Source organism: Coffea arabica, chromosome 1e, assembly GCF_036785885.1.
Source record: "Coffea arabica cultivar ET-39 chromosome 1e, Coffea Arabica ET-39 HiFi, whole genome shotgun sequence".
NCBI classification, from domain to species: Eukaryota; Viridiplantae; Streptophyta; class Magnoliopsida; order Gentianales; family Rubiaceae; genus Coffea; species Coffea arabica.
The window spans coordinates 13,279,897-13,303,816 of NC_092311.1; the positions used below are offsets into that span (position 1 = coordinate 13,279,897).

At 37.6% G+C, this 23,920-nt stretch overlaps 3 protein-coding genes across 4 annotated transcripts; 2 read left to right on the plus strand and 1 right to left on the minus strand.

Annotated features, from left to right (window-relative positions):
• Positions 1–1,723: 1,723 nt before the first annotated feature.
• LOC140016171 (uncharacterized) lies at positions 1,724–2,764 on the plus strand. Its single transcript, XM_072069608.1, has one exon. It carries the CDS (start codon positions 1,724–1,726, stop codon positions 2,762–2,764), a length of 1,041 nt encoding a protein of 346 aa, XP_071925709.1.
• A 10,358-nt stretch (positions 2,765–13,122) lies between these two features.
• LOC140016185 (uncharacterized) lies at positions 13,123–14,148 on the plus strand. The gene has a single exon (XM_072069627.1). It carries the CDS (start codon positions 13,123–13,125, stop codon positions 14,146–14,148), a length of 1,026 nt encoding a protein of 341 aa, XP_071925728.1.
• Positions 14,149–18,640: 4,492 nt separating this feature from the next.
• LOC113701009 (uncharacterized) lies at positions 18,641–22,223 on the minus strand. 2 transcript variants are annotated; one of them, XM_072053547.1, is made up of 9 exons: positions 21,743–22,223; positions 21,447–21,633; positions 21,211–21,344; positions 20,998–21,110; positions 20,161–20,407; positions 19,714–19,869; positions 19,505–19,584; positions 19,194–19,243; positions 18,641–18,964 (listed from the first exon to the last, which is right to left on the minus strand). In XM_072053547.1, exons 1-9 carry the CDS (start codon positions 22,157–22,159, stop codon positions 18,816–18,818), a joined length of 1,533 nt encoding a protein of 510 aa, XP_071909648.1. In that variant the 5' UTR covers positions 22,160–22,223; the 3' UTR covers positions 18,641–18,815. The 2 variants fall into 2 exon arrangements, with proteins under 2 accessions (XP_071909648.1, XP_027077260.2); XM_027221459.2 differs by lacking the exon at positions 19,194–19,243.
• Between the last annotated feature and the right edge of the window lie 1,697 nt (positions 22,224–23,920).

Sequence of the window (23,920 nt, forward strand, 5' to 3'; positions counted from 1 at the left end):
TAAATAAATAAATTCGTTTCATTAGGGCCCCAACTCAAGGGAGGTACACTCTATCCCTTATTTTTACTTTATTTGACCCTATGTGTACTTATGTGATTTATGTGTTTAATTGCATGCCTTTTGAATGTTTCATTTTATTTATTTATTTATTCGCTTTATTCGTTTTAATTTTGGTATATTTATTTTAGTTCATTTTGATTATTTAAAAGGCATTTAAATGCCAAATTTGTAATAGTTAGGTATTTATTATTTCATTTCATATTCCCCTTTTAGATTGTAGTAGGCCCCCCCCAAATGTAATAGTTAGGGCTTGTTTGCTTTGTGTGTTTTGCATGCTATGTGTTAATTGCTTTCCCTAGGTTTCTGCATCTAGATAAGCAAGCTTATGTGCTACGTGCTATGTGAAAATATGTGCCTCACATGTCTATTTGCTTTTATCATTATATCTGATTATGTGGATGGAATGCACGTTACCGTGGCTAGTCCAATGCTAGTCATGGTCTTCCCCTCGAGCTCTCACAAGTCTAATGCTTGTGAGAGAGCGTTAGTAAAGGGCTAGTCCAATGCTAGACCCAATAGGGCCGTCCCTCGCTAGTACATACTCGCATGCCCTCACTACATTTCATGCATTTGTTAGTACTTTTACATTTTTGCATGATCCTTTCCCCTTTTCCCACATTCTAAGTATGATCTTTAGGACTTTGCGTTTCACTCTAGTCATTAGGGTCATTTGCCTGATTAGTTTAGGGAATTACTCTTTTGGTAAAGAGGATGGACGAGTTTGGCTACACATAGCCTTAGCACGCTCATTCTTTTTCTAACCAAAAGGAAAAGCAAAAGTCACGATTTAGGGTCTCCCCGTACCCGTCTTGCTTGCATTCCTCGAGGGTTCATGCATTTCATTTACTTACTATTACTTTGCACTCTCACTTCATATACTATTACTTTTTTCACATGTTCACTTCACATGACTCTTATCTTACACATTCTCACTCTACCACTAGCATTCTACATGCTCCCACTGAGCACACATGCACTTCACACTATCAGTTTACATACCTCACCTTGCATCCCCATTTGCACACTCCCACTTACACACTATTATTTTTATTATTATTACTTTTTTCACTTCACACAAGCTCATGTTTTCACATTGCATACATTCATTTCATTCATTCTTTTGTCATTAGCATTACTCGTGACCTCTTGGAGGGCTTATCCTTGGCTATCACAACTTATGTGAATTAGTCCAATCGAGCCTCTAAGAGATATTTGTCCCTTTCGATTCATCATTAGATTTAGGGATGCATTCATATTAGTTACATCCAAATGCGATACATCTTGTGGTTAGAAATTAGGAAAATCATGACTAAGTCATGCAACTAGCTTAGGCTAGGTTGAGAGGGTGCCTTAGACATTGTCTTTGCCTTCCTTCTCTTCAACTGTGACCCCCGAACCATTTTTCTCTGATTTATCGTAGATTTTGGAGTCAATCTAAAATGGTTTTACATTTAAATCCTCATTTTTTGGGTGACTTGGTACACCCTAATTCAATACCAAGTGGTGACTCCTACATTTTACCAAAACCTTTTTAGATTACTATTTTTGGTCAAAACGTCGCATTTCAAAGTCCCATGGCCTTTCCCTTTCATTTTCACACACATCACCATTTGTTTTTCAAACCATACTTCACTCACTTATTATACCTTTATTTTTATTAAAAATGGGGCGCGACAATGGGGTTCAATTTGTTGCACTCTTTGAGCCAAAATTACATGTATCTCGAGTTGAGCCCATTCGTATGAGGTTATCATTTGACTATGCAATTGTTAACGTTTCGGAGGATCTCTGGATTTTTTATAATTGCCCTTTTGTTTGCTCTATTGTTGGTAATTCTAATCAGCATATTTCCCTATCTATTCAACACCCGTGGTTGCCTGGGCCAATGATTTTCTCATTTGTTCATGCTTTATGTTCGGTAGAGGGACGTCGGGATTTATGGAAAAAACTTTTAGCCGACAAACCTTATTCCCTGCCTTGGTGTATTGGAGGAGATTTCAATGTTATTGTAGATGCTCATGAAAAACGAGGCGGGAGACCATTTTCGGTAGCAGAGGGTATTGAGTTTTTGTCGTTCATGGAAGAGGCCGAGGTCTTTGATGCGGGTTTTTCAGGGTCTAGTTTTACATGGTGCAACAATCGGAGGGGAACGGCTAGAATTTGGAAGAGACTAGACCGATTGCTCATTAATAGGGAGTGTACTGAGTTGGCTTCGGCTATTTCAGTAGTTCATTTAGCTAGACATCCATCTGACCATGCCCTGCTGAGAATCTCGTTTGCTACGAGGCTAGACAATAGGCTGCGGCCGTTTCGCTTTTTGAATGTATGGACATTTAAGCCAGAGTTATTAGACGTAGTTAGAATGGCTTGGAGCACAGAAATTCAAGGATCACCGTTACGAATTTTGTGCTCAATGTTGTTGGCTACCCGTCGGGCGATTCAGCAATGGAATAAGCAGTACTTTGCAAATATAAGCACTGCTGTTGCGGATGCTGAGGCTGGGCTTGCACGGGCACAGGAAGGGGTGGAACATTATGATTCCGTTGAGGGTCGCGAGGAGCTTCACAAGGCACAAGCAGAGCTGAATAGGGTATTGGCAATTCAAGAACAATTTTGGAGGCAAAAATCAAGGGTCAAGTGGCTTAATAGTGAGGATCGGAATACAAGATATTTTCATGCAGTGGTCAAACAGAGGAGAGTATAGGGGACGATACACAGGGTGAAAAATTCATATGGCGCGTGGGAGGACAAGGACGATGACATAGCATGGGAGGCGGTTGAGTACTTCTCCGGCCTCTTTTCGGGGTCCATGGACTCCTGTCCAGGGGATTTAGTGCATTTAATTCCGTCAGTGATCACAAATGAGGAGAACACATTGTTGGCAGAAGTGCCTGACTTGGAGGAGGTTCAACGTATGGTGTTCACCATGGACGGGGAGAGTGCTGCGGGTCCGGATGGATTTACAGGGAAGTTCTTCACGTTCGCATGGGATATCATTGCTCAGGACCTGCACATAGCGGTGGTGAGTTTCTTCTGTGGAAATGAGCTACCTAAGTTTATTACTTCCACCTCAATTGTTTTGCTACCTAAAGTTTCGAATCCCCAAGATTTCTCAAAATTCAAACCGATTAGCCTCTGCAATTTTTTCAACAAATTATTATCCAGAATTTTGGTGGGGCGGCTGGGCTCTGTTATACCGAGAATTATCTCACCCAACAGACGGGATTTGTTAAAGGCAGAAACATAACGGATAATTACTTGCTAACTCAGGAGTTGATATCCACCATAGGCAAGAAGACAAGAGGGGGAAATGTTACCCTAAAACTGGATATGACTAAGGCATATGATCGGATGTCTTGGAGACATATTATTACCATGTTGCATGCATTTGGTTTTGGAGAGCGATTTATAGACCTGGTCTGGAGGATTATTTCTAATGTGTGGTTTTCAATCATAATCAATGGAACATCGCACGGATGTTTCAAATCTACTAGGGGGTTACGACAAGGGGATCCACTATCCCCAGTGCTCTTTATTATTGGTTCGAAAATGCTGTCACGAGGGCTGAATTCTATAGCATTGCAGCAGAGTTTTGTAGGGTTTCGAGTCCCAATGGGTTGTCCTGTCATCACGCATCTAGCTTTTGCTGATGATGTACTAATTTTTACCAATGGGTCAACTGCCGCTTTGAAACAAACCATGAAGGTGCTTGAGGCATATCAGCTTTCCTCAGGACAACTGGTCAATGCTCAAAAGAGTGGATTCTTTGTTCATCCGACTTTATCCCCAGCTCGGAGAAGAGTGATTGAGCGGATTACGAAATTCACTTGACAGGAGTTGCCCATTCGCTATCTTGGTTTGCCTTTGTATTTGGGAAGAAGCAAGTTAGCTTACGTTGGAGAGGTGTGTCAAGCGGTGCTAGTTCGAATTATGTCTTGGAAGTCAAGGTTGATATCCCCGGGAAGGAGAATAGTCTTGATAAAGCATGTGCTAGCATCCATCCCAGTTCACTTACTATCAACTGTGGTATGTCCCGTCTCAGTTTTTAATCGAATAGAGCAGGCTTGTACGAATTTTCTATGGGGATCAGTAGGGGAAGGGACGAAGTTTCACTGGATCAGATGGTCTCAGTTATGTCTTCCGGTTGAGGAAGGGGGATTGGGTTTCAGAAAGCTACGGGATGTGTATTCGGCATTCTCCTGTAAATTGTGGTGGACTTTTCGGACTGGAAAGTCGCTTTGGGCACAGTTTATGCGAGCTAAATACTGCAGGGACCTTCATCTGTGCCAGGTGGAATTGCGAAGGTTAGACTCATCAACGTGGAGACGAATGTTAAACATAAGCCGACAGGTGGAGTTAGCCATGCTATGGGTAGTGAACGCGGGGTCATGTAATTTTTGGTATGATAACTGGTTGGGAAGTGGAGCTCTATGTTTGAAAGCTACGGTGAACCCCACCCTCTCCTTCAAGGACTTCCTCACTAATAGGGAATGGAATGGTGCTATGCTGAGGCAATATATACCGCAAGAACTCATCCCTCTAATTCTACAACACTCGGTCCCAAACGGAGATCTCCAAGACGAGTTGGTATGGCGCCAGACAGCTTCGGGAAAATTCACGTTGGCATCGGCATTTCAGGAGGTCCGTCAAGCTCGGAATTACTCCGTCTTACACTCTTAGGTATGGCATCCTCGGATTCCGTTGAAAGTTTCATTTTTCATGATGCGTTTTCTGTTGGGGAAATTGCCTTTAACTGATGTCTTGCGGAGGGTTGGAGTCCAATTGGTTTCAAAGTGCTTGTGTTGCCAAGAGGGAGCGATTGAGACACTGGAGCATGTGTTTGCGGAGGGTCAAGTTGCAAAGGATGTATGGAGTTATTTTGGTAGGATTTGTGGAATAACACAACTTGGCTCGTCACTATGGGCATGGCTAACTTGGTGGTTGTTCTCCACTCGGCACGCGGTAAGACGGTTCCTTTTCTTGGTTCTTCCCAGTTTTATATGTTGGCATATTTGGAAGGCTCGGAACATTGCACACTATGAAGGAAGGCAGATGGCAGTGCTGAGGATTTGTCATGCCATTTTGTTAGACGTGATAGGGGTGGTTGAGATTCAGTTTAAACAGAGACTTGGGGTGCACACGTTTCTTCAGCTGTATGAGTGGACAACTCAACAACCATCGCGTTATAGTTTTCACTTGGTATGGTGGAAGGCGAAATAGGCGGGATTGCTAACATTAAATACAGATGGATGCTCCAAGGGAAATCCAGGAGTGAGTGGCGGTGGGGGAATACTACGTGACTCATCGGGATTGCCATTATTTGCGTTCTCAGCTTACTTTGGGGAACTTTCGAGTTTGCGCGTAGAGGCATTGGCCCTGGCAATGGGGTTCCGTTTGTGCTTTCAAAAGGGGTTTAACGATGTAAGTATTCAAGTGGATTCCCTAGTTCTCGTTGGGATTCTTCAACGGCGTCTCCAGTGTCCGTGGGTGATACGACGGGAGGTAGACCAAATTTGGGGCATGATTATCGATGTAGCACGATTTTCTCATTGCTACAGAGAAGCAAATAGGGTGGCGGATAGTTTGGTAAATGTGGGTGCGTCCAGCCATAATCGGAATGTCACCATTTATGATGAGTTCAATGAAATTCCAAGACAGACGAGAGGGGAAATTCGCTAGACGAGTTAGGCATGCCTTCCCTCAGGCAGAGGAAAGTGGGCTAACCTAGGAGGTTGGCTAATTCGGGATTCTTTAGAAACAAGAAACACATAGAATTACTGCTTCAGACACAGGAGATGATGCTCTCGTACCAGTTGCTTTGCTCTTCATCAATTGGGATTCCAAACTTTTGTAGAGTTAGAATGTAGCAAGTGTCATGTGATATTTTTCTTGAATTTGGGTTTGTTGGCAGGGAGTTTTGTCCATTTATAAGGGGAAACTCTGCCAAAATTTTCTTAAAATAAATAAAATATTTAATTAAAAAAAAAAAATTCTTGGAGGTTTATGGGTGAGCTTTTGACTCTTTCATGTTTAGATAAAAATTTATTTTATTTATTTATTTTTTGTGTTGGTGAAACTTTGTTATGAATTATGGGAGTCTTGTCTTCTAAAGATCTAGAGACTTGCATGCGGTTTTGGCCTCAATCTCTCTTTCTTTCCTCATGTTTTCTTAAGGCAGAAAAAACATGTCCACAGTATGATTTTATTTGCCAAAACTTTGTATGATGCGCTGAGAGTTTCAGTTCATCATGAAAATAATCAAGGTAAAATTATTTTTGTCAAATGAATTACATTTTTGCTTTGACTTCGTGCGGTAATAGAGGTTTGCTTTCCAATTCTTAACTTACAAGGACTGTTGTTTTGGATGTCAATGGTTAGGCATGCAAGGGCTATTTAAAGGAGCTTGGTTTAAGGGAGGGTATGTTGAAAATAATTAAACCAAGCTAATGTAGTTGGTTATTAGTATTAGTTTGCTTGGTTAGTTAGTATGGTGGACCCGAGTGGAATACAAGTCTAAGATGTATTAGTAATAGAAATCAGCCATATAAGGCATTGTAACTAGTGTAAAAGCCTATGTTCGTGGTTTTTTCGTTTTGCGTATTGTAGCTGCAGTTTGTTTCATCAATAGAAAAATTCCTTTGCCTCATTTATCTAGTACTTGTGATTATTTCTGTGGGATTATGTTGATTATTGTTTTGGGTCCATCAATTGTTATGACATTCTCACCTCCAGCTGCACGCTACATGGTCTCTCAAAGTCCATCTCATTGGCACGATCAGCTTCTCGTCAGTTCAAATAGCCTTAGCCTCAAGTTGCCGCTAAATGTTTCTAAATTCAGACCGAGGAGTGAATCGAAAAACCTTTCAGTTCGTGGTTCGACTAGTTCAATCGATTTAATTTCGATTCAAAGGTTTGATAATTTTTTATTAATTTTAGTATTAAAATTTTGAATAAAACTAAAATATTTATTTTAGAAAATAAAATTTTAATAGAAATCGAATGAACCTCTCGATTTTTATCGATTCAACTGGTCTTGATCAGGTTTGATCAGTTCAATTAATTCTTTGGATTTTTCATTAAATCAGATCGAAGGCATTGCCAGTTACTGAACCGGCCAGCCCGGTCGGATTTTCAAAACACTTCCAACACCTTAGTAGGGCGGAGATTGAAAATTAAGGCCTAGCATTTGTAGGATGGATCCTTTCAGTAAAAAACTGACCATTTAGTTGCCTCTAATCATATATCATCCGAGAGTTCATGAGTGACTTCATACGTAATTTCCTTCAGAATATGTAATTTTATACTTTTATCCAATTTCAACCTCGATTTTACTTCCTCATGGATCAACCTTGCTTTGCTGTTAATGTTGATAAGGTTCTCTTATTCTACCTTGTTGGGCATATATTTTCATTTTGTACACCTGCTAAATTTTGATTTCCAATTCAATTTTCTGTCTGGAGTTTTTTAATAATGGATTGAGTTTGCATGGAAATTAGTTTAGGTGTTTGAAAGCTTGGGCATGATTGCGGTTGATAAATGGATTGTTCTACAAGTTTGCTCCTTAACTCAAGCTGCCTCTTGCGGAATTCTCAGCCATTAGTTAATGGTTGTTAGAGTTAAGGTAGCATTTGATTTGACCCTTGCCATTATGGGATATCAAATTGGATATTACTGAGTTGAATTATGGAATTCTTTCTAAAATTATTGCTACTTTTATACCTTTTTAATTTTACAATAGGCATAGGGAATTAATTGAATTAAGATCAATGGAGGGGTTAAATCCACACTGTTTCATACTAAATCCGCATCCAATATATTCATTGGACAATAATGCCCTCGTCTATTAAGTTTATTTGATGCTTTTCATAGTTTTAAGTAGCATATGTCGACAAAACAAAAAAGAGGGGAAAAATGTTACCATTTAGAAGACAATATTTTAAAACATTTTACAAGTACCAAGGAATATTAATTTTTAATTTAAAGTTTATTTTAGCAAGTGAGATTTTCAAATTACAAATAAGCATGTAAATAGCAATGTCTACACATTTCAAATCTCTAAAATTAAAATTTCAATAGTTTTTAAGATGGAACATGCAATCATAATAACTTTTCCATACAAATATCTGTCATGTGATTATGTGTAAATTAGTATTAAAAACGATTCAACAAAATAAAGGTACTAAGCTCATACAAAGAAAGAAAATAATTATTTTAAAGCAACTTCAAAGGAACATAAAATATCGGAATGATATAAAGAAGAAAGAAATTTCTCTATAGAACTAGCACAAATACTAGGGTATATAATTTTTTTTCTTTAGAAAAGATATCATTGTTCCTATTTTCATTAGGTAGAAAGATAATTTAAATGCTATTAAAAGTTTTAGTTTAATGTATTAAAACAAATGACATTAATGTCTAATAAATATAGGAAAATGTTATTTATACTCCAATTTTTGTTAATCAAATTCCCACTATCATTTTTATCATATGATTTTCATTTATTATACTATATGATAAAATAAATGGTGAGAATGCAATTAACAAAAAATAGAATGCAAATAACATTTTCCTAAATATATAAGGTGTGAATTTAGTATGGATAGGTGTGGATTTAACCCCTCCTTAAGATTAATATTATGTTCACTGGACACTAAACTAAGTTTTTATCCATTTTGGGAGGAGGGAAGGATTGAATGATTGAGGGGGAAAAAGTGTAAGTAAAAAGTCTCAAATTTGAATCCCCTTACTTAAACTAAAAAAAGAAAAAGGTATTTTAAAAGTTTTTATCTGTTTTAAATTATTTTTCTTCACAGGTTGCATTATATTATTGGTTATTGGATAAACTTACAGCGTGGCCATATATGCACTAATAATGCTGAATGAGTACTTGCTAATTTCCTTGCCCAGAAAGCAGAGATACAGCCAAAAAATTAAATAAATACAACATTTCTTTTTCATATTGTTTGTTATTTGTCTAGTAGCGATCCATCAGTCATGATTACAACGGAAAGCTAAATAAATCACTAAATATGTTAACGGTGTTTTAAGTTCTAATTGGTGCCCAATGGGTATTTATTAACATACCTAAATTTTACCTGACTTACCACATATATACATGTGCTAACAATTATTATCTTCTCTTGCAGTAATATACTTTTTCTAATTAATCTTACTTTCTAAAAAATCTAACATTTAAGATACATCTTATCCAGTATCCAATAGACACCCAATAGACAAACTCTTATGTTAATTGTACAATTTGGATTTTGGGTTTTATTTTTGGAAAGGTAATCCTGGATAGAATAATATACAGAGCAAAATACACTTTGCTCCCCTTTGATTTAGCAATTTTTCACATACCTCCCCTATAGTTTTAGAAACCACATATAATCCCCCTCATTGTTTGAATTAAATTTAGGGATGGCAACGGGGCGGGGTCCCCCGCCCCCTGCCCCGTTGCCTATTAATTCTCCCCGACCCCCGTCCCGTCCCCCGCCTCCCACTCCCCCCGCCCCGCCCTGCCCCCGCAGGGTTAATAAAATTTTCCCCGCGAGGTTAATAAAATTTTATTATAGTTAAATTTTAATAAATAATCAAGTACTAAAATATCAACACATCATCAAGTTATTATTCATTATAATTTTACAATTGAAACTCATAAAAACAATCAAATAAAAGTTATTTGAATACAATCCAACATGATGAAATAAATATAACTAAAATAGTTAAGTTTTCACTTTTGGTACAAATACAATCACTAATTCATTATTGTGTTTATGCTTTTTTTTGTGAAAAAGTGTTATTCTATTAAGTGTAATTAGAAATTTAGTATAAATGTATTAGTAAATTTAGTATAACTAATTAATAAATTCTATTAGTAGACATGTCTAATTATTCGTATAATTGATAATATCAATTATATTACATACACTAATATACATTATATAATACATCTAACTAATAATATCATTATCATAAGTTTATAACTAATTAAATTACATATTATATATAATTATATATTTATTTATTTATATATATAATTTTTTTTGCGGGTGGCGGGGCAGGGGATGGGGCGGGGGTATACTCCCCCGCCCCGTTTCTAAACGGGGGGAAAAATTCCCCCCCCGGCCCCCGCCCCACCCCCTGCCCCGAGAGCCCCCCGCGGGGCGGTTGCCTCGCCCCGTTTCTAAACGGGGGGAAAAAATTCCCCTCGGCCCCCGCCCCACCCCCCGCCCCGAGAGCCCCCCGCCTAATTAAATTGTTAAAATGACAGAAATGATCATTTGTAATAAAACCTATGAAAATATTGAAATTAGCCTTATTTAAAAACTAAAATGGTTGAAGTGATCAAAATATATAAACACAATATGTATGACGCTCTAACCTGGTATGATTTTATATTTTACCATATAATCCAGTATGGTTTAGTATTTTATCATATAAGTCCCTTATAATTTTCATAATATATGCGTAACCCCCTATGGTTAATAAATAATTTTTAACTTTGCATTGGGGTACTTTTGACATTTTAGTTGACTCCATTATGGAATGCAAATTCCTTTATTTTGATACTTTAATCTAAACTATGAGGAGGTTATATATAACTTTTGAAACCATAGAAAAGTTATGTGAAAAAGTGCTAAACCACAGGGGTAAAGTGTATTTTGCCGTAATATAAAAAGAAAAAAGAGTTTTTGTCTTTTAGACATTCTTTTTTTTTTTTTTTTCAACCAATGTGGCTACTTTTTTATTAAAAGCAAGAAAACCAAAGAACACAGACTACAATGAGAAACAGCTCGAGAACGAATAGCAGGAGTCTGCGACCTATCTAACCCTAAGGCCCCCCTTGCCAATCTTGGCAACTCAGACTGTGACGTATACAAAATAATCCCTTCAGACTGTGCCCCCACCTTGGCTAAAGCATCCGCCACTTGATTCATTTCCCGATAACAATGCCCCACCGTCCACTCCACACCCTGCATTGCCAGTAACGCATCCAGATCCGATCGAACTAACCACGGACACTTCCATTGTCTTACCAGTAGGTTTACTAACACAAGAGAGTCCACCCCCACCCGAATCCGCGAGAATCCCCGAAGACAGCACTGTTGAACCCCAAACACCAAAGCCTTTATCTCCGCTTGAAGACAAGTCAGCTCCCCAAAAGGAACAGAAAATCCAAACAGCAAAGCACCAGAAAAGTCCCTAAGCACACCACCCCCGCCACTAACGCCCGGATTGCCAAACGAACACCCATCGGTATTTAACTTGAAGACCCCCTGGGCTGGAAATTCCCAACAAACCACTCTATGGGAATATCGAGGCCTCCACCCAGAGATGCTGGAGTAGACCGCCGGCCAGGAGCCAACCCCAGTAAACTCACCTGCAAACTTCCTGGAAAATAGCCCTACGACATCTTCCAGGATACGATCACAAATGGTCTGTCGCCGCAGGAGCTGCCCATAAAAAATTGCAAGAATCTGTGCCAACCAAATATGCCAGCAAATAATGGAAGATTAAACCGAGTGTAATGACTCCATACGAGAGTACTGAACCGGTAGGCACCACCAAGCCGCCAAACGCGACCGCACCCCTAATCCTCTATACCTCACTCCAGCGCCATTTCCAAAAAAGGTCCACAAAAATTGAGCTAGCTCACCTTCCGCAAAGACGTGCTCCAACGATTCAGATTGTGAGGCCAAGCAGCAAAAACACTTGGATGGACCATACACTTGCAATCTTCCTAGTGACGACGCCATCGGTAACCGATCCCGCAGGAGCCTTACCATGAAGAATGATATCTTGATTGGGATTACAGAGTGACAAACCCTATCAAACATGAAAGACGAGGGGGTCTGGCTACCAACCAGCGCGTATGTGGAAGCGATGGAGAAATCCCCTGACTCCGTCAAAGCCCCTCGTCTAACACTCATTAGTACATCTAACACTCACTTAACCTAGCAGATATGTGCACATACTAACAATTATTATCCTCCCTTATATTTATATACTTTTTCAATTTAATCTTACCTATCATCAATTGTATTTATTTACTTTTTTTAATTAATCTTATATTTTCAAAAATATAACATTTGAAATATATTTTAATGAGTACCATAGGGCATCTGTTAGACAAACTGATAAAAAAATTATCTCTTAATTCTCATGGAGAATGGCATTCAGGTTTTGTCATCATATATCTAAAAGAAATCATTATTCGAAGCTTGAATGAAAGTGCGTCAACTTTCACTAGGCTTCGTTCCGATTCTGAAGTACTACTGCTATATTAGAGGTTGAGGTTGGTCCAATTTGTGTTGGTTAGTTTTGACACGGGATTGCGAAATGTTGTAGGACATACTTACGTTACTAAATGGGACAAAGTACCTACGTAACCATCAACTTTACTGATTGTATATTTTTTTGTTATATACCTATAAAGTAAAATTTCTATGATGCTTCGTATAATAGGTGACTTAGGACCAATTAAGCGATCATAGACCACTAATAGTGGACTGGCTACAGAGCATGGGATAGTGGAGGTTAACTCACCAACTATTGCAGGAAATTTGTCTCCCAGACCGGGTGTCCCACAAGAAAATTTGCCAGAATCATCAGGTCCTTCTTTAAGTATTGATCAATCAGGGGTGGCTGACCGTAATCCCAAACAAAAAAGGACAAAAGGTGTGAGGGCTAATTTTCAATCCGTCAGACTTTTGCGCTCACGGTCAGAGACATTATCCAAAAACTCATTCCAGGTTCTTTCTCATGATTAATGGTATTTTTTGGAATATTAGAGGAGTAGTTAAAGCACCTAATCTACGAAGATTAATCAATTTAGTACGGACACATCATTTCCAATTTGTTGTGATTTGTGAGCCAAAGTTAGACGTATCTAAAATACAGTCCATTCGTCTATGTCTATTATTTGATTACGTGCTTGTTAATTGTTCAAGTGATATTTGGGTGTTCTATAATAATCCTTTTGTTTGCTCGATTGTTGGTAATTCGGATCAGCATATTTCTCTACATGTACAAAGTCCCCTAATCCCTACTCCAATAATTATGTCCTTTGTTCATGCAAAATGCTCAGTTGACGAGCGGCGTGAGTTATGGTCCTCATTGTTAACTGATAAGCCTAGTTTTCTTCCTTGGTATATTGGGGGTGATTTTAATGTTATTGTGGCACCTCATGAAAAAAGGGGAGGTCGTCCATTTGCTATAACAGAAGGAGTGGAATTTCTGTCTTTCATGGAGGAGGCTGGAGTATTTGATGTAGGTTTCTCAGGACCCAATTTCACATGGTCAAACAATCGGCGAAGTAGAGCTCGGATTTCAAAGAGGTTAGACAAGTTCTTAGTCAACGGGGCATGTCTAGATCTTTCTTATAACATTTTTGTCCTTCACTTGGCTAGACATCCATCTGACCATTCACCGTTAAAGCTCTCATTTGTCGCTCAATCAGATGCTAAGCCGCGTCCATTTCGATTTTTGAATGTGTGGACGACTAAACCACAACTCTTGGAGGTGATAAGCCAAGCTTGGAATCAAGATGTCAGTGGATCTCCGATGCGTGCTCTATGTTCTAAATTATTGGCAACAAGAAAAGCTATTCAGACATGGAACAAAGAACACTTTGGAAACGTGATCGATAATATGCGATCTGCGGAAATGGCGGTGCAACAGGCAGAAGAAGTGGTAGATCAAGATGATTCGGAGGAGTGCCAGATTGAACTCAAAAAGGCTCAGGCGGAGCTGAGGCATGCATTATCAATTGAAGAACAATTTTGGAGGCAAAAGGCCAGGGTAAAATGGCTTCGACAGGGAGATACCAATTCAAAGTATTTTCATGCGATAGTAAGACAGAGACGGGTTCAAGGTATGATTCATCGTATCAAAAAAGCCAATGGTGTTTGGGTGGACAATGAAGCTGATATAGCAAGTGAAGCAACGACCTATTTCTATGAACTTTTCTCGGATTCTTTGGGATCATCTGCAGATATGCTACACCTAATTCCACCTATGATTTCAGGAGAGGATAATGTGAAGTTGGAAGAAATCCCTTCAATTGAAGAGGTTTTAGAGTCCTGAAGGCAATGGATGAAGAAAGTGCTGCTGGCCCAGATGGATTCACGGGAAAATTTTTTACTTTTGCATGGCAAGTAATCGCCCAAGATGTCTACAAGGCGGTACTCAGTTTTTTTTGTGGAGCAGAACTACCTCGTTTCATCACCTCTACTTCAATTGTTCTACTTCCAAAGGTGCCAAATCCTCAAGATTTTTCTCAATTTAGACCCATCAGCCTATGTAATTTCTTCAACAAGCTATTATCAAGGATCTTGGCAGACAGAGTGGCGGGAATATTGCCAAAAATCATTTCTCCCCAGCAGACAGGATTTGTGAAGGGCCGCAATATAACCGAAAACTTCCTACTTGCACAGGAGGTGATATCGGGTATGGCAAAAAAGAATAGAGGTGGTAATGTGGTTATGAAACTAGATATGTCTAAGGCATATGACAGAGTGGCATGGGGTCATATTATCAATGTTCTGAGAAGGTTCGGTTTTGGTGAGAGATTCATTGATATGGTTTGGCGACTGATTTCTAATGTCTGGTTTTCCATCATTATAAATGGATCCTCATACGGTTTCTTCAAGTCTTCGAGAGGACTCCGTCAGGGTGACCCATTATCACCAGCATTATTTATTATAGGGGTAGAGGTGTTATCTAGAGTACTGAATAATCTGGTCATGCAACGAAGATTTATGGGTTTCAAAGTTCCATATGGATGCCTGTCTATTACTCACTTGGCATGTGCGGATGATGTTCTTTATATTTGCAAATGGATCCTCATTTTCCCTGAAGGCTATCATGAAAGTGTTAGATGATTATCAAAGATGCTCGGGCCAATTAATAAATGTACAAAAAAGTTGTTATCTAGTTCATCCATCTGTATCAATGGCGAGACGACGGCTGATTGATCGCATCTCTAGGTTTGCCCACAAGTCATTTCCAATACGCTATTTAGGGTTTCCGCTCTACATTGGAAGATGTAAATCATCTTATTTTGGAGAAGTTTGTCACGCAATACTAGCAAGGATTCTGTCTTGGAAATCAAGGTTACTTTCCTTTGGAGGAAAAATTATTCTAATCAAGCATGTATTATCATCAATACCAGTTCCCCTAATGTCAGCTGCAGTAATTCCCAGTTCGGTGTTTAAAACTATAGAAAAGGCATGCTCGGCATTCCTGTGGGGATCCTCACCCGAAGAGTCGAAGCTTCACCGGATACGTTGGCCTCAACTGTGCTATCCAGTTGAGGAAGGGGGAATTGGATTTCGGAGATTAAGTGACGTCTACACAGCCTTTTCCTCCAAGTTATGGTGGAAATTCCGAACAGAATCATCGCTGTGGTCGACCTTCATGAAAGCAAAGTATTGTAAATATCTGCATCCTTGTCAGGTAGAACTCAGGCCAACGGATTCGGCAATTTGGCGAAGGATGATCAATGTGAGCCGGCAAGTGGAACTCTCAATGTTATGGGTGGCCAAATATGGGGCGTGTCATTTTTGATACGATAACTGGTTGGGGAGTGGTGCATTGTTTCTACAGGTTCCGGTTATCCCAAATTTGTCGTTTCGAAACTTCGTAAGCAATGGCCATTGGGATTTGAATCTTTTATACCACACACTGCCAAAGGAAAATGCTTATTCCATTTCAGAACAAATGGTCCCAGAAGAAGGAAGTATAGCTGAAGTCATTTGGATGCCCACAACAACTGGAAATTTCTCTCTACATTCGGCTTTTGGGGACATTAGGCAGGCCCGACCCACGTCTATGGTATTTGCTTCCATTTGGCACCCTCGGATACCTTTGAAAATTTCATTTTTCATGTTGAGACTACTTCTGAGGAGAATACTGACACCGGATAAGCTTCGTAAATTTGGTTTCCATTTACCCTCAAAGTGCTTTTGCTGTACTGAGGCTTCTGAGGAGTCTATTGAGCATTTATTTTCCAATGGACACATTGCGTCATTACTTTGGAATTATTTTGGAGGGTTATGTGGAATAAAATTCTCAGGATCTTTTCTACGAGCACGCATAGTAGATTGGTGGTTGTATTCACAGGATTCTGAGTTACGAAGGCTTATTTGCCGTATTCTTCCTAGTGTAATTTGCTGGCAGATTTGGAAGGCAAGGAACAAAGCAATGTTTGAGGGTGTCCAGATGCAATCATCGGCCATTCGCCAAGCCATCTTCTCGGAAATCCAATCCATGGTAGGAATACATTTTAAACAACTGATAAGACTACAATCCTTTTGTCAGTTGTATGATTGGTCAAAGGCACCTGGGGGTACGGTTGTATATCAAGGTATCCGCTGGGAAACAAAAGAGACAGGGAGGTATACTCTTAACACGGATGGATGTGCTAAGGGTAATCCAGGAATAGGTGGAGGTGGGGGCATACTCCGGGATTCCACTGGATTACTAATGATTGGTTTTTCAGCATATCTGGGAGAAACTACATGTCTCCGTGAAGAGGCTTGTGCCCTTCTTATTGGTCTTCAAATCTATATACATAACGGTTTTGGAAACATATGTGTACAATCAGATTCATTGGTTTTAATTGGGATCATCCAACGTCGTACTCAGTGTCCGTGGAAATTTTGAAGATACGTCAACCAGATTTGGCAGTTATTAGATGATCCACCTAGATTCACGCACTGCTATCGGGAGGCTAACACAGTTGCTGATGCTTTGTCTAATGTGGGTATATCTCATCCAGATAAACAAATTAAGGTTTATGACACCTTCAGTACATTCCCAAGGTTGGCTCGTGGGGCAATCCGTTTGGACAGAATAGGGATACCTTCAATTAGAAAAATGAGGAATATGTAAGAGGAATATTTTGTTATAATTTCCATGAATAAATAAAAAAGTGGAATGGCTACCTTCCGAGTCCTAGTTTACTTTATTGCGTTTGTCGCAAAAGAAGACTGAAAGTCTTAATTAAACATTGAAATTGCATGATTAAACGACGCTAGCAATACATCATGACCAGCAATCTCAATTCCACTAGTTCTAACTGAAGCAGAACCTCTGCATTCAAGCTTCATATCACTTCAAGAATGCATTTACAGAGCTTACAAGTAAGGGTTATTAGAAATATGCTCTTTTGGGCTTATTTGGCATCATGTGCATCGGTTCCTTGTTCAATTCAACAATCTCTCAAAAGACAGATTTGAGTTGTGTGGCAGTAGAAATAAGTTGACTCGAAAATGAATGGTTGAACCATTATTTTTTGAGTAGGATGCACCTTCAGGCTTTTTAGCAAACATCATGATGTGTGGTGATAATATTGATGGCTTTTTCTATATTAAGAAAAAGTGATGGGCCTTTTGCGTTATCCATTGTTAAGTTCTGCTATAGTGGGTGTCACTCATGAGGTCGCTTCTTGCCAAATGAAAAACCAAAGAAGATGTAATTGTCATAAATCGATTTTTTTCCTTTTTTTCTGTGGTTCTTGTGCTGCATCGCATGGTAATGTAGCTAATTACGTAGACCAAGAACCTTTACTGATTTTAAAAGGAACTTTTGTAGCTACCAAAAAAAGAACTTGAATGGAAATTATAGTTGTGCTATGCATAAATACTCTAAACATTTTCTAGTTCTTCTACAATGAAGGCGATCAAATTGACTGAAGAACCTATATGTCACCTCTGTTGGGGAAAACGGATAATTTCCCACTCAAAAATACAACTAGTGATTAAACCGATTCAGTAATTTTCAGAAAAGATCATCGAAACAATCTCCTTAGACAGAATTACCATTCCAAGTAAATTCCCAGGAAAGGCTGGAGGGGTCACAAGCGGTCCCACTTAAAACCCAGTCTCCTAGACAGAATTTACGTGCGCGGTGTATTATCACAACTAGACCCGTGTATACATAAATATTACGTACACACGAATAAGAAAAATACACCCAAATGAGTCGTATAAAACACTACAAATAAACTCGACAAATATAGACAAATATATTGAATACTATATTTCAATAGAAAAGAAACTACTAAATAAGTGCGGAATAAATAAAAGAGATAAGGAAAGAACGCATCCGAAAAATTGATAACGGAGTTCGGCCAATTTTGCCTAATCTCCGAGCACCACTCAAGCAGCCTGCTCTTATAATTTAGGAGAAGGAAAAATTACAAAAGAATTACAAAATCCTTTTGGGTAATTCTTTTGTTTTTTGGTACAATTGAATTGATTTGCTTGAGAGTTATTTATAACTCTCAAGCGCTTACCCAAGCTCTCAACTCTACCGATGTGAGATCGAAATGGATGCTACAAATTCAATAATTGTGACTTGAAAAAGTCTACAATTTAGGCTTTGAATTCAAAGCTTTGAATTCAACAACCTCCTGGCAACCTTTTTCCGCATGAGGAAGATCGATTTGTGATTTGATTTGTCAAGTTTGTTCTATTGTTTTATGAAGCCTTGATGTTACGAGAGGATCATTTGGAACCTTAGAAACACAGAGATAGATTCTACTATCTGATGTATAAGTCACGTAAAACTTACGTTGTTGGGAGCACTAAGATGTTGGATTCCATTTTTAAAATTTATGAATCATGATGTTACAGGGAATCATTTGGAACCTTAAATAAGAAGAAAGAAAAGAGTGGGGCACTTGGTCAATAATAATGCTTCTAACTTCCCCTTCTTCTGTTTGTTTTAATTCCAGAAAAAACAAACATTTAAGCATATCTTTGTTTTCCAATGGAATGAACATCAGCATAATACTGTTTGATCCATCCTTCAATGATCTCAACCTCCAATTTCCTTTGAGCAACCAACCAGGACGGATCACTTTCTTTTGCTGCCCGTATGTCCAAGCAATGAGATCCTGCAAAAAAAATGATTTCGAAATGGCCATCACAAATCATTTAACGGAAGGCCACATACTACAGACACAAAGAAATGTGACTCGTATTTTTTAGTGTCATTAGCACTTATTTGGTTATGCTTGTGAGGGAAATAATCTTTCCAATTAGGAAGACTACTTGAGAAGATGCAAAAGGAAATAGAGGATCGAATTGAGTTTACTTAGAATGGAAAGAGCTTGAAAAACGAACCTTTAACTGTATAAATAGCAAGAAGGCTGCTGGATAAGTTCTCTCGTACTCTGCGATTAAGATGTTTAATGATTAATTAGTTTTTTTTTTTTTTTCTACAAAAAGGTCACTTTCTTTTTTTTTTCTTTTTTTTTTTTTTTGCAAAAGCAAGCTTTATTTATTCCAAAAACAGTTACAAGAGATTTGGAGATTCCAAGCCCTTACTCAAGCACAATGATTAATTAGTTTAAGAAGCCATGAGTATTAATTTCAATATAATGTGCACATAGAATCAATAAAGAAGGAAAAGGAAAAATGTCTTATTCAATTACCCGGCACTACTATAAGGATCCTTCAAGCCATTGGAGAATATGATGTTGCTTCCAAATCTTTGGAAAACCAATTTCATGTCCTACAATTTGTTGGATTTACATATGAGGATCAACAATGGAAAAGTGAAAATGATATCAAAGACTAAGTTAAAAGTTTCTATTTGGAAAAATATGAAGACATGATAAAGAAAATAACCAAGAAAACATACATGGCCTCCATAATAAGTTGTGATCCAATGAGGTCGAGGTGAGACCCCATATGAACTTTTGCAGTTCTTAATGAAATCCGGTAGGTTGAAAGGTGACGGTGGGAACATCGTATCATTGCTGCCGCACCCAATGGGCATCACCATCTCGCTACAAGTCTATTGAAAAAAAAAAAAAAAGAAGCCCTTTTCAATTGAAATTTATTTCAAACTCAAGTACAACAATTAGTTATCTTCCTAACATCATTAATCAGGTCCTAGCTTAGTGCAAATAATAATAATAATAAGGGAAACAAGAGACAGACTAGAGATTTGGATTGTTATTTTTTTAAAAAAAAAAATTTACATTTTGATGAACATATTTTTTAATTATATTTTTATCTCATATATATTAAATCGGTATAATATATTTATCTATAAAAACTTCAAAAAATAGTAATCCAAACTTACTTGCCATTGCCATCCGACATTTGTTTCGGTGGGCCTGGCATGTTCCAACATATCATAGCATGACTCATCTTTCTTGTAAGAAACAACACCGGCAAAAGTGCGGCCAAGAATATCAGTTCCTTTGGGTGCTTTGTCTATTCCACTACACACCTCAGTGACGGGATACTTAGGCGGTGAGTTGTACTGAGCAGCCGATAAGAACATGGAATCCAAGAAATCCTTAAGCTGAGACGAACTATTCAAAGGCCTGAAATAATTAAAAGGAAAGATAATTCACTATTAGTTGTGTTTTACTAGTTTGATCCTATATATGTAGGGTTGGGTACATAAATTAATGTACATGTGCAAAAGATTAAAGTTTAAGTAATCTGCTTTAATGAGTCTTAAAATCGTGTTAACTGTACCACTCAAAAGAGAAAAGAAAATAAAAAATATAGAATTAATTAGACAACTTATACATACATATAACCTAAGAAAATGGCTCTTAACTGGGGACCAAATTACCAAACTATCGACAGATATAATGTCAACTTCAAGCTGGTGTGGTAATTACTTGGACTAAAATAATTAATACACGCGTGAGAAGTTTCTTTGGAATCATCGGACGTCATTATTAATACATAAATGTTCATGAATAAAGCAAATTAATAGTTCATATATGATAATGACTAGTATATTGACTTGACTTAAAAAAAATGACTAGCATATTGATTTGACTTAAAAAAAAAAAGACTGTTTCTCTATATGGACTTGACTGTTTCTACTATACACACTAAATATCAGAACATCTTGATTGGTAAAATGACCGAAAGCAAAGGGAGAGAGAAGAATTATTACGTGCAAGTCTTGAATCTTTTGCTGAGAATGGAGAGACCATTTGGTTTAGAAGCAACTTTGTCAATCTCAGACCATGATTTTCGTATAGTTTGGTAACAGTGCTCACTCTCCTCCTGTAATTTAACATAACAAAAATATTCTCAGAACTCTTTAACATATAATAATTCCAGTAATGATTCAAAAACATGAAACCATTAACAGCTCTTTCATTACTTTAAAGTCCTTGGTCACAGTGGAATAATAACCATTTTGGGGAGTGATGTCATCAAAGTAAAGAACGGGAGCTGATGATGCCAAAGCACCAAGTGCAATATGAGGATATTTGAGGCGAAACCACGAAGCTAGCACTGCCAAGTTGAAATATTTAGATACATCACCACCGAAAGGAAAAAAAAAATGCATGAATAAAAATATAGGAAAAAGAAAAAACAACATGGAAAAGTACATACTTCCTCCATATGATCCACCAACAACGATAATCGGAGAATTTTGAGCAGAAAATTTATGTTTTACATGCAATAAAACTTCTGCGTAATCAGCTAAAGCTTGAGCCGAGTTGAAATAACCACGAATGGTTTTACTTTTCATCACTTTTTCCATTGATCCAAGTGGTATAGATTTTCCATAAAACCTATGCTGCAAAAGAAAATTAAGACCCCCGGAATACATTTAGTATTTACAAGTTTGTTAAGTATAGAGTATAAATCAAGAAAGAAGAATAAACGATGTTATGATAGTATTGTACCTCTATGTAGACAAGGAGAGCTTTAAACCGTGGGGCATTATCAGTAAGAAAACCAATATTCTCTATATCTTCAGCCAATGGAGCTTCGGCGCCAAGATATGCCAAGATTGGAGAGTTCGACTTGGCACCACCCCAGAATTTTGAATTGATCACATAACTTTGGTTGAATTTGGTATAGCTTTGTGGATTATAATTGAAGTGGTCTAGTGTCTGTTCATAAAAATATGATTTGAAATCTTCTGAAAGAGAAGCTTTAGTTGGAGTATCGTCAGGGTCTCGAAGATTTGTTCTCCGTATTGGACTGAGCCTTGGGATTTTGTGGGGGTGATCTACAGCTGATGAAATGGAAGTTGAGAAGCATAGGAAAAGAAGAAGGACAAGCAGCAATTGAGATAATAGCCTGCCAAGAAAATCCATGGCCAATGAATTTGAGTTTCTTGGTAGAGTTCTGATTTTTTGTGTACTTTTTTCAGTTTACGATGTTCCCAAGTTCCAACTTGTTGATTTACATAGAGAAATATGCTTAGAGCACATCGTTTTCATCATTAATTTTGGTTTTATTAGGTCTATAAATTCAAGTTGATGTGATTCTTAATTTGATGCGATCACGCCACTGCCTAACCACATTTCCGGCCCCTATGTGCTCATGCTAATACGGAAAATCAACAGCTGGTGAAATTAATTTGTTGCCATTTCTTAGGCACATTTGACTGAGACAAGTCAAGATGGAGACATTAGAATACGATCGCCTATCCCCCTTTTTTTTATATCATTACTTGATTTTTCTTCACATACAACTTTATATTCTTGAATTTATACTCTTATATATTGTTTAATTTCTACGAAATCCCTCATGATTGAAATACTTCGTCAATTATGGATATGGCAACATCAGTCTAGTCGGACTAAAGATCAAAACAAGGGAAAAAATTGTGGCTCTAACCAAATATTTTTTATTAGGCATAATTTCAGAATCCTCTCCTGAGATCTTTGCAATTTCGCTAAATAATCTTGAGGTTCAAAAATTACACCTACCTCCATTATCCATTTAAAATCACAATACTATGTTTAATATTTTAATGAAACTTCCTTGTTTGGTATGCTTGTCCAAACAATGAGTTTTAAAACTATTTTTCCCTTTTCTTTTTCCTTGTTTTTCCTCCTGTAAAACCATGGAATGATCAACATTACACATAGCCTCTATTGTAACCAATATCAAACTAGTGGCTATTTTTGACAAATCAACTTTGAATATCATTCAGTGTTTTCCTTGATTTTTTTTGAAGTATCAAAATCAACAATAACTAAAAAAGAAACTATTCAAAACCACTACCAAATAATAGTAATTCCACTACTCCTAAAAATTCACAAAATCTAAAACTATGATGGCAACACTTTCTTTTCCATCTTAAAAATCTAAATCCCCAATAAAGCATTTTTAAAAATACTCTATCATAGTGTGATAGAATATTTACTTATCAAACAATACGTATATGTATTAAAATCTTGGGTTCCACTCCCTATATTTGTGCTAAATTATGTTACAATTGTTTAGGAAAGCAATTAAATTAAACTTCATTACATTAGGGCATTTTAGGGCATTTATCTAAATGTTGGACCAATTAATGCTATTTTGAGGTTTAGTTGCTAAAACTATCTAATGTTATTTTAAGGGTTGGCTACTAAAACTATCAAATCAGGGGAGGTTGGTATAATTTTTTAAATCTCAAGGTAATTTGATGAAATTGATAAAAAACCTTGAGGTTTCTAAAAGTATCCCTTTGTATTATAGCAAACTCTCAACCCCCATGCCATGAAACAAAGTTATTTTGGTTCTTAAAGTTGAACGATTATCATATTTTGATTTTTGTCATTTCTATGCTTTTTAAAATTTTTTTTTTGGCGTAATTATTTTTTTCTATAGGTATCCAATTAGGGAACGACGTGCAATATTTTTGCCACAGTGATATTCCATAAAATTTGCTTGAAGTACTTGGCCAATTGGACACCTAAATTATATATCTCTTCCCATTGTTGTTCTCTTTAGTGATTTGCAAAGTGTGGATGTGGATAAAAAAAAAAAAAAGATTTAGCACTCCAAAGGAAATTTCAAGTAGAAAGCAACATATTTTGGCATGAAAAGGATGTAGGCAACTTTTTAGTGCGCGAATGGATAAC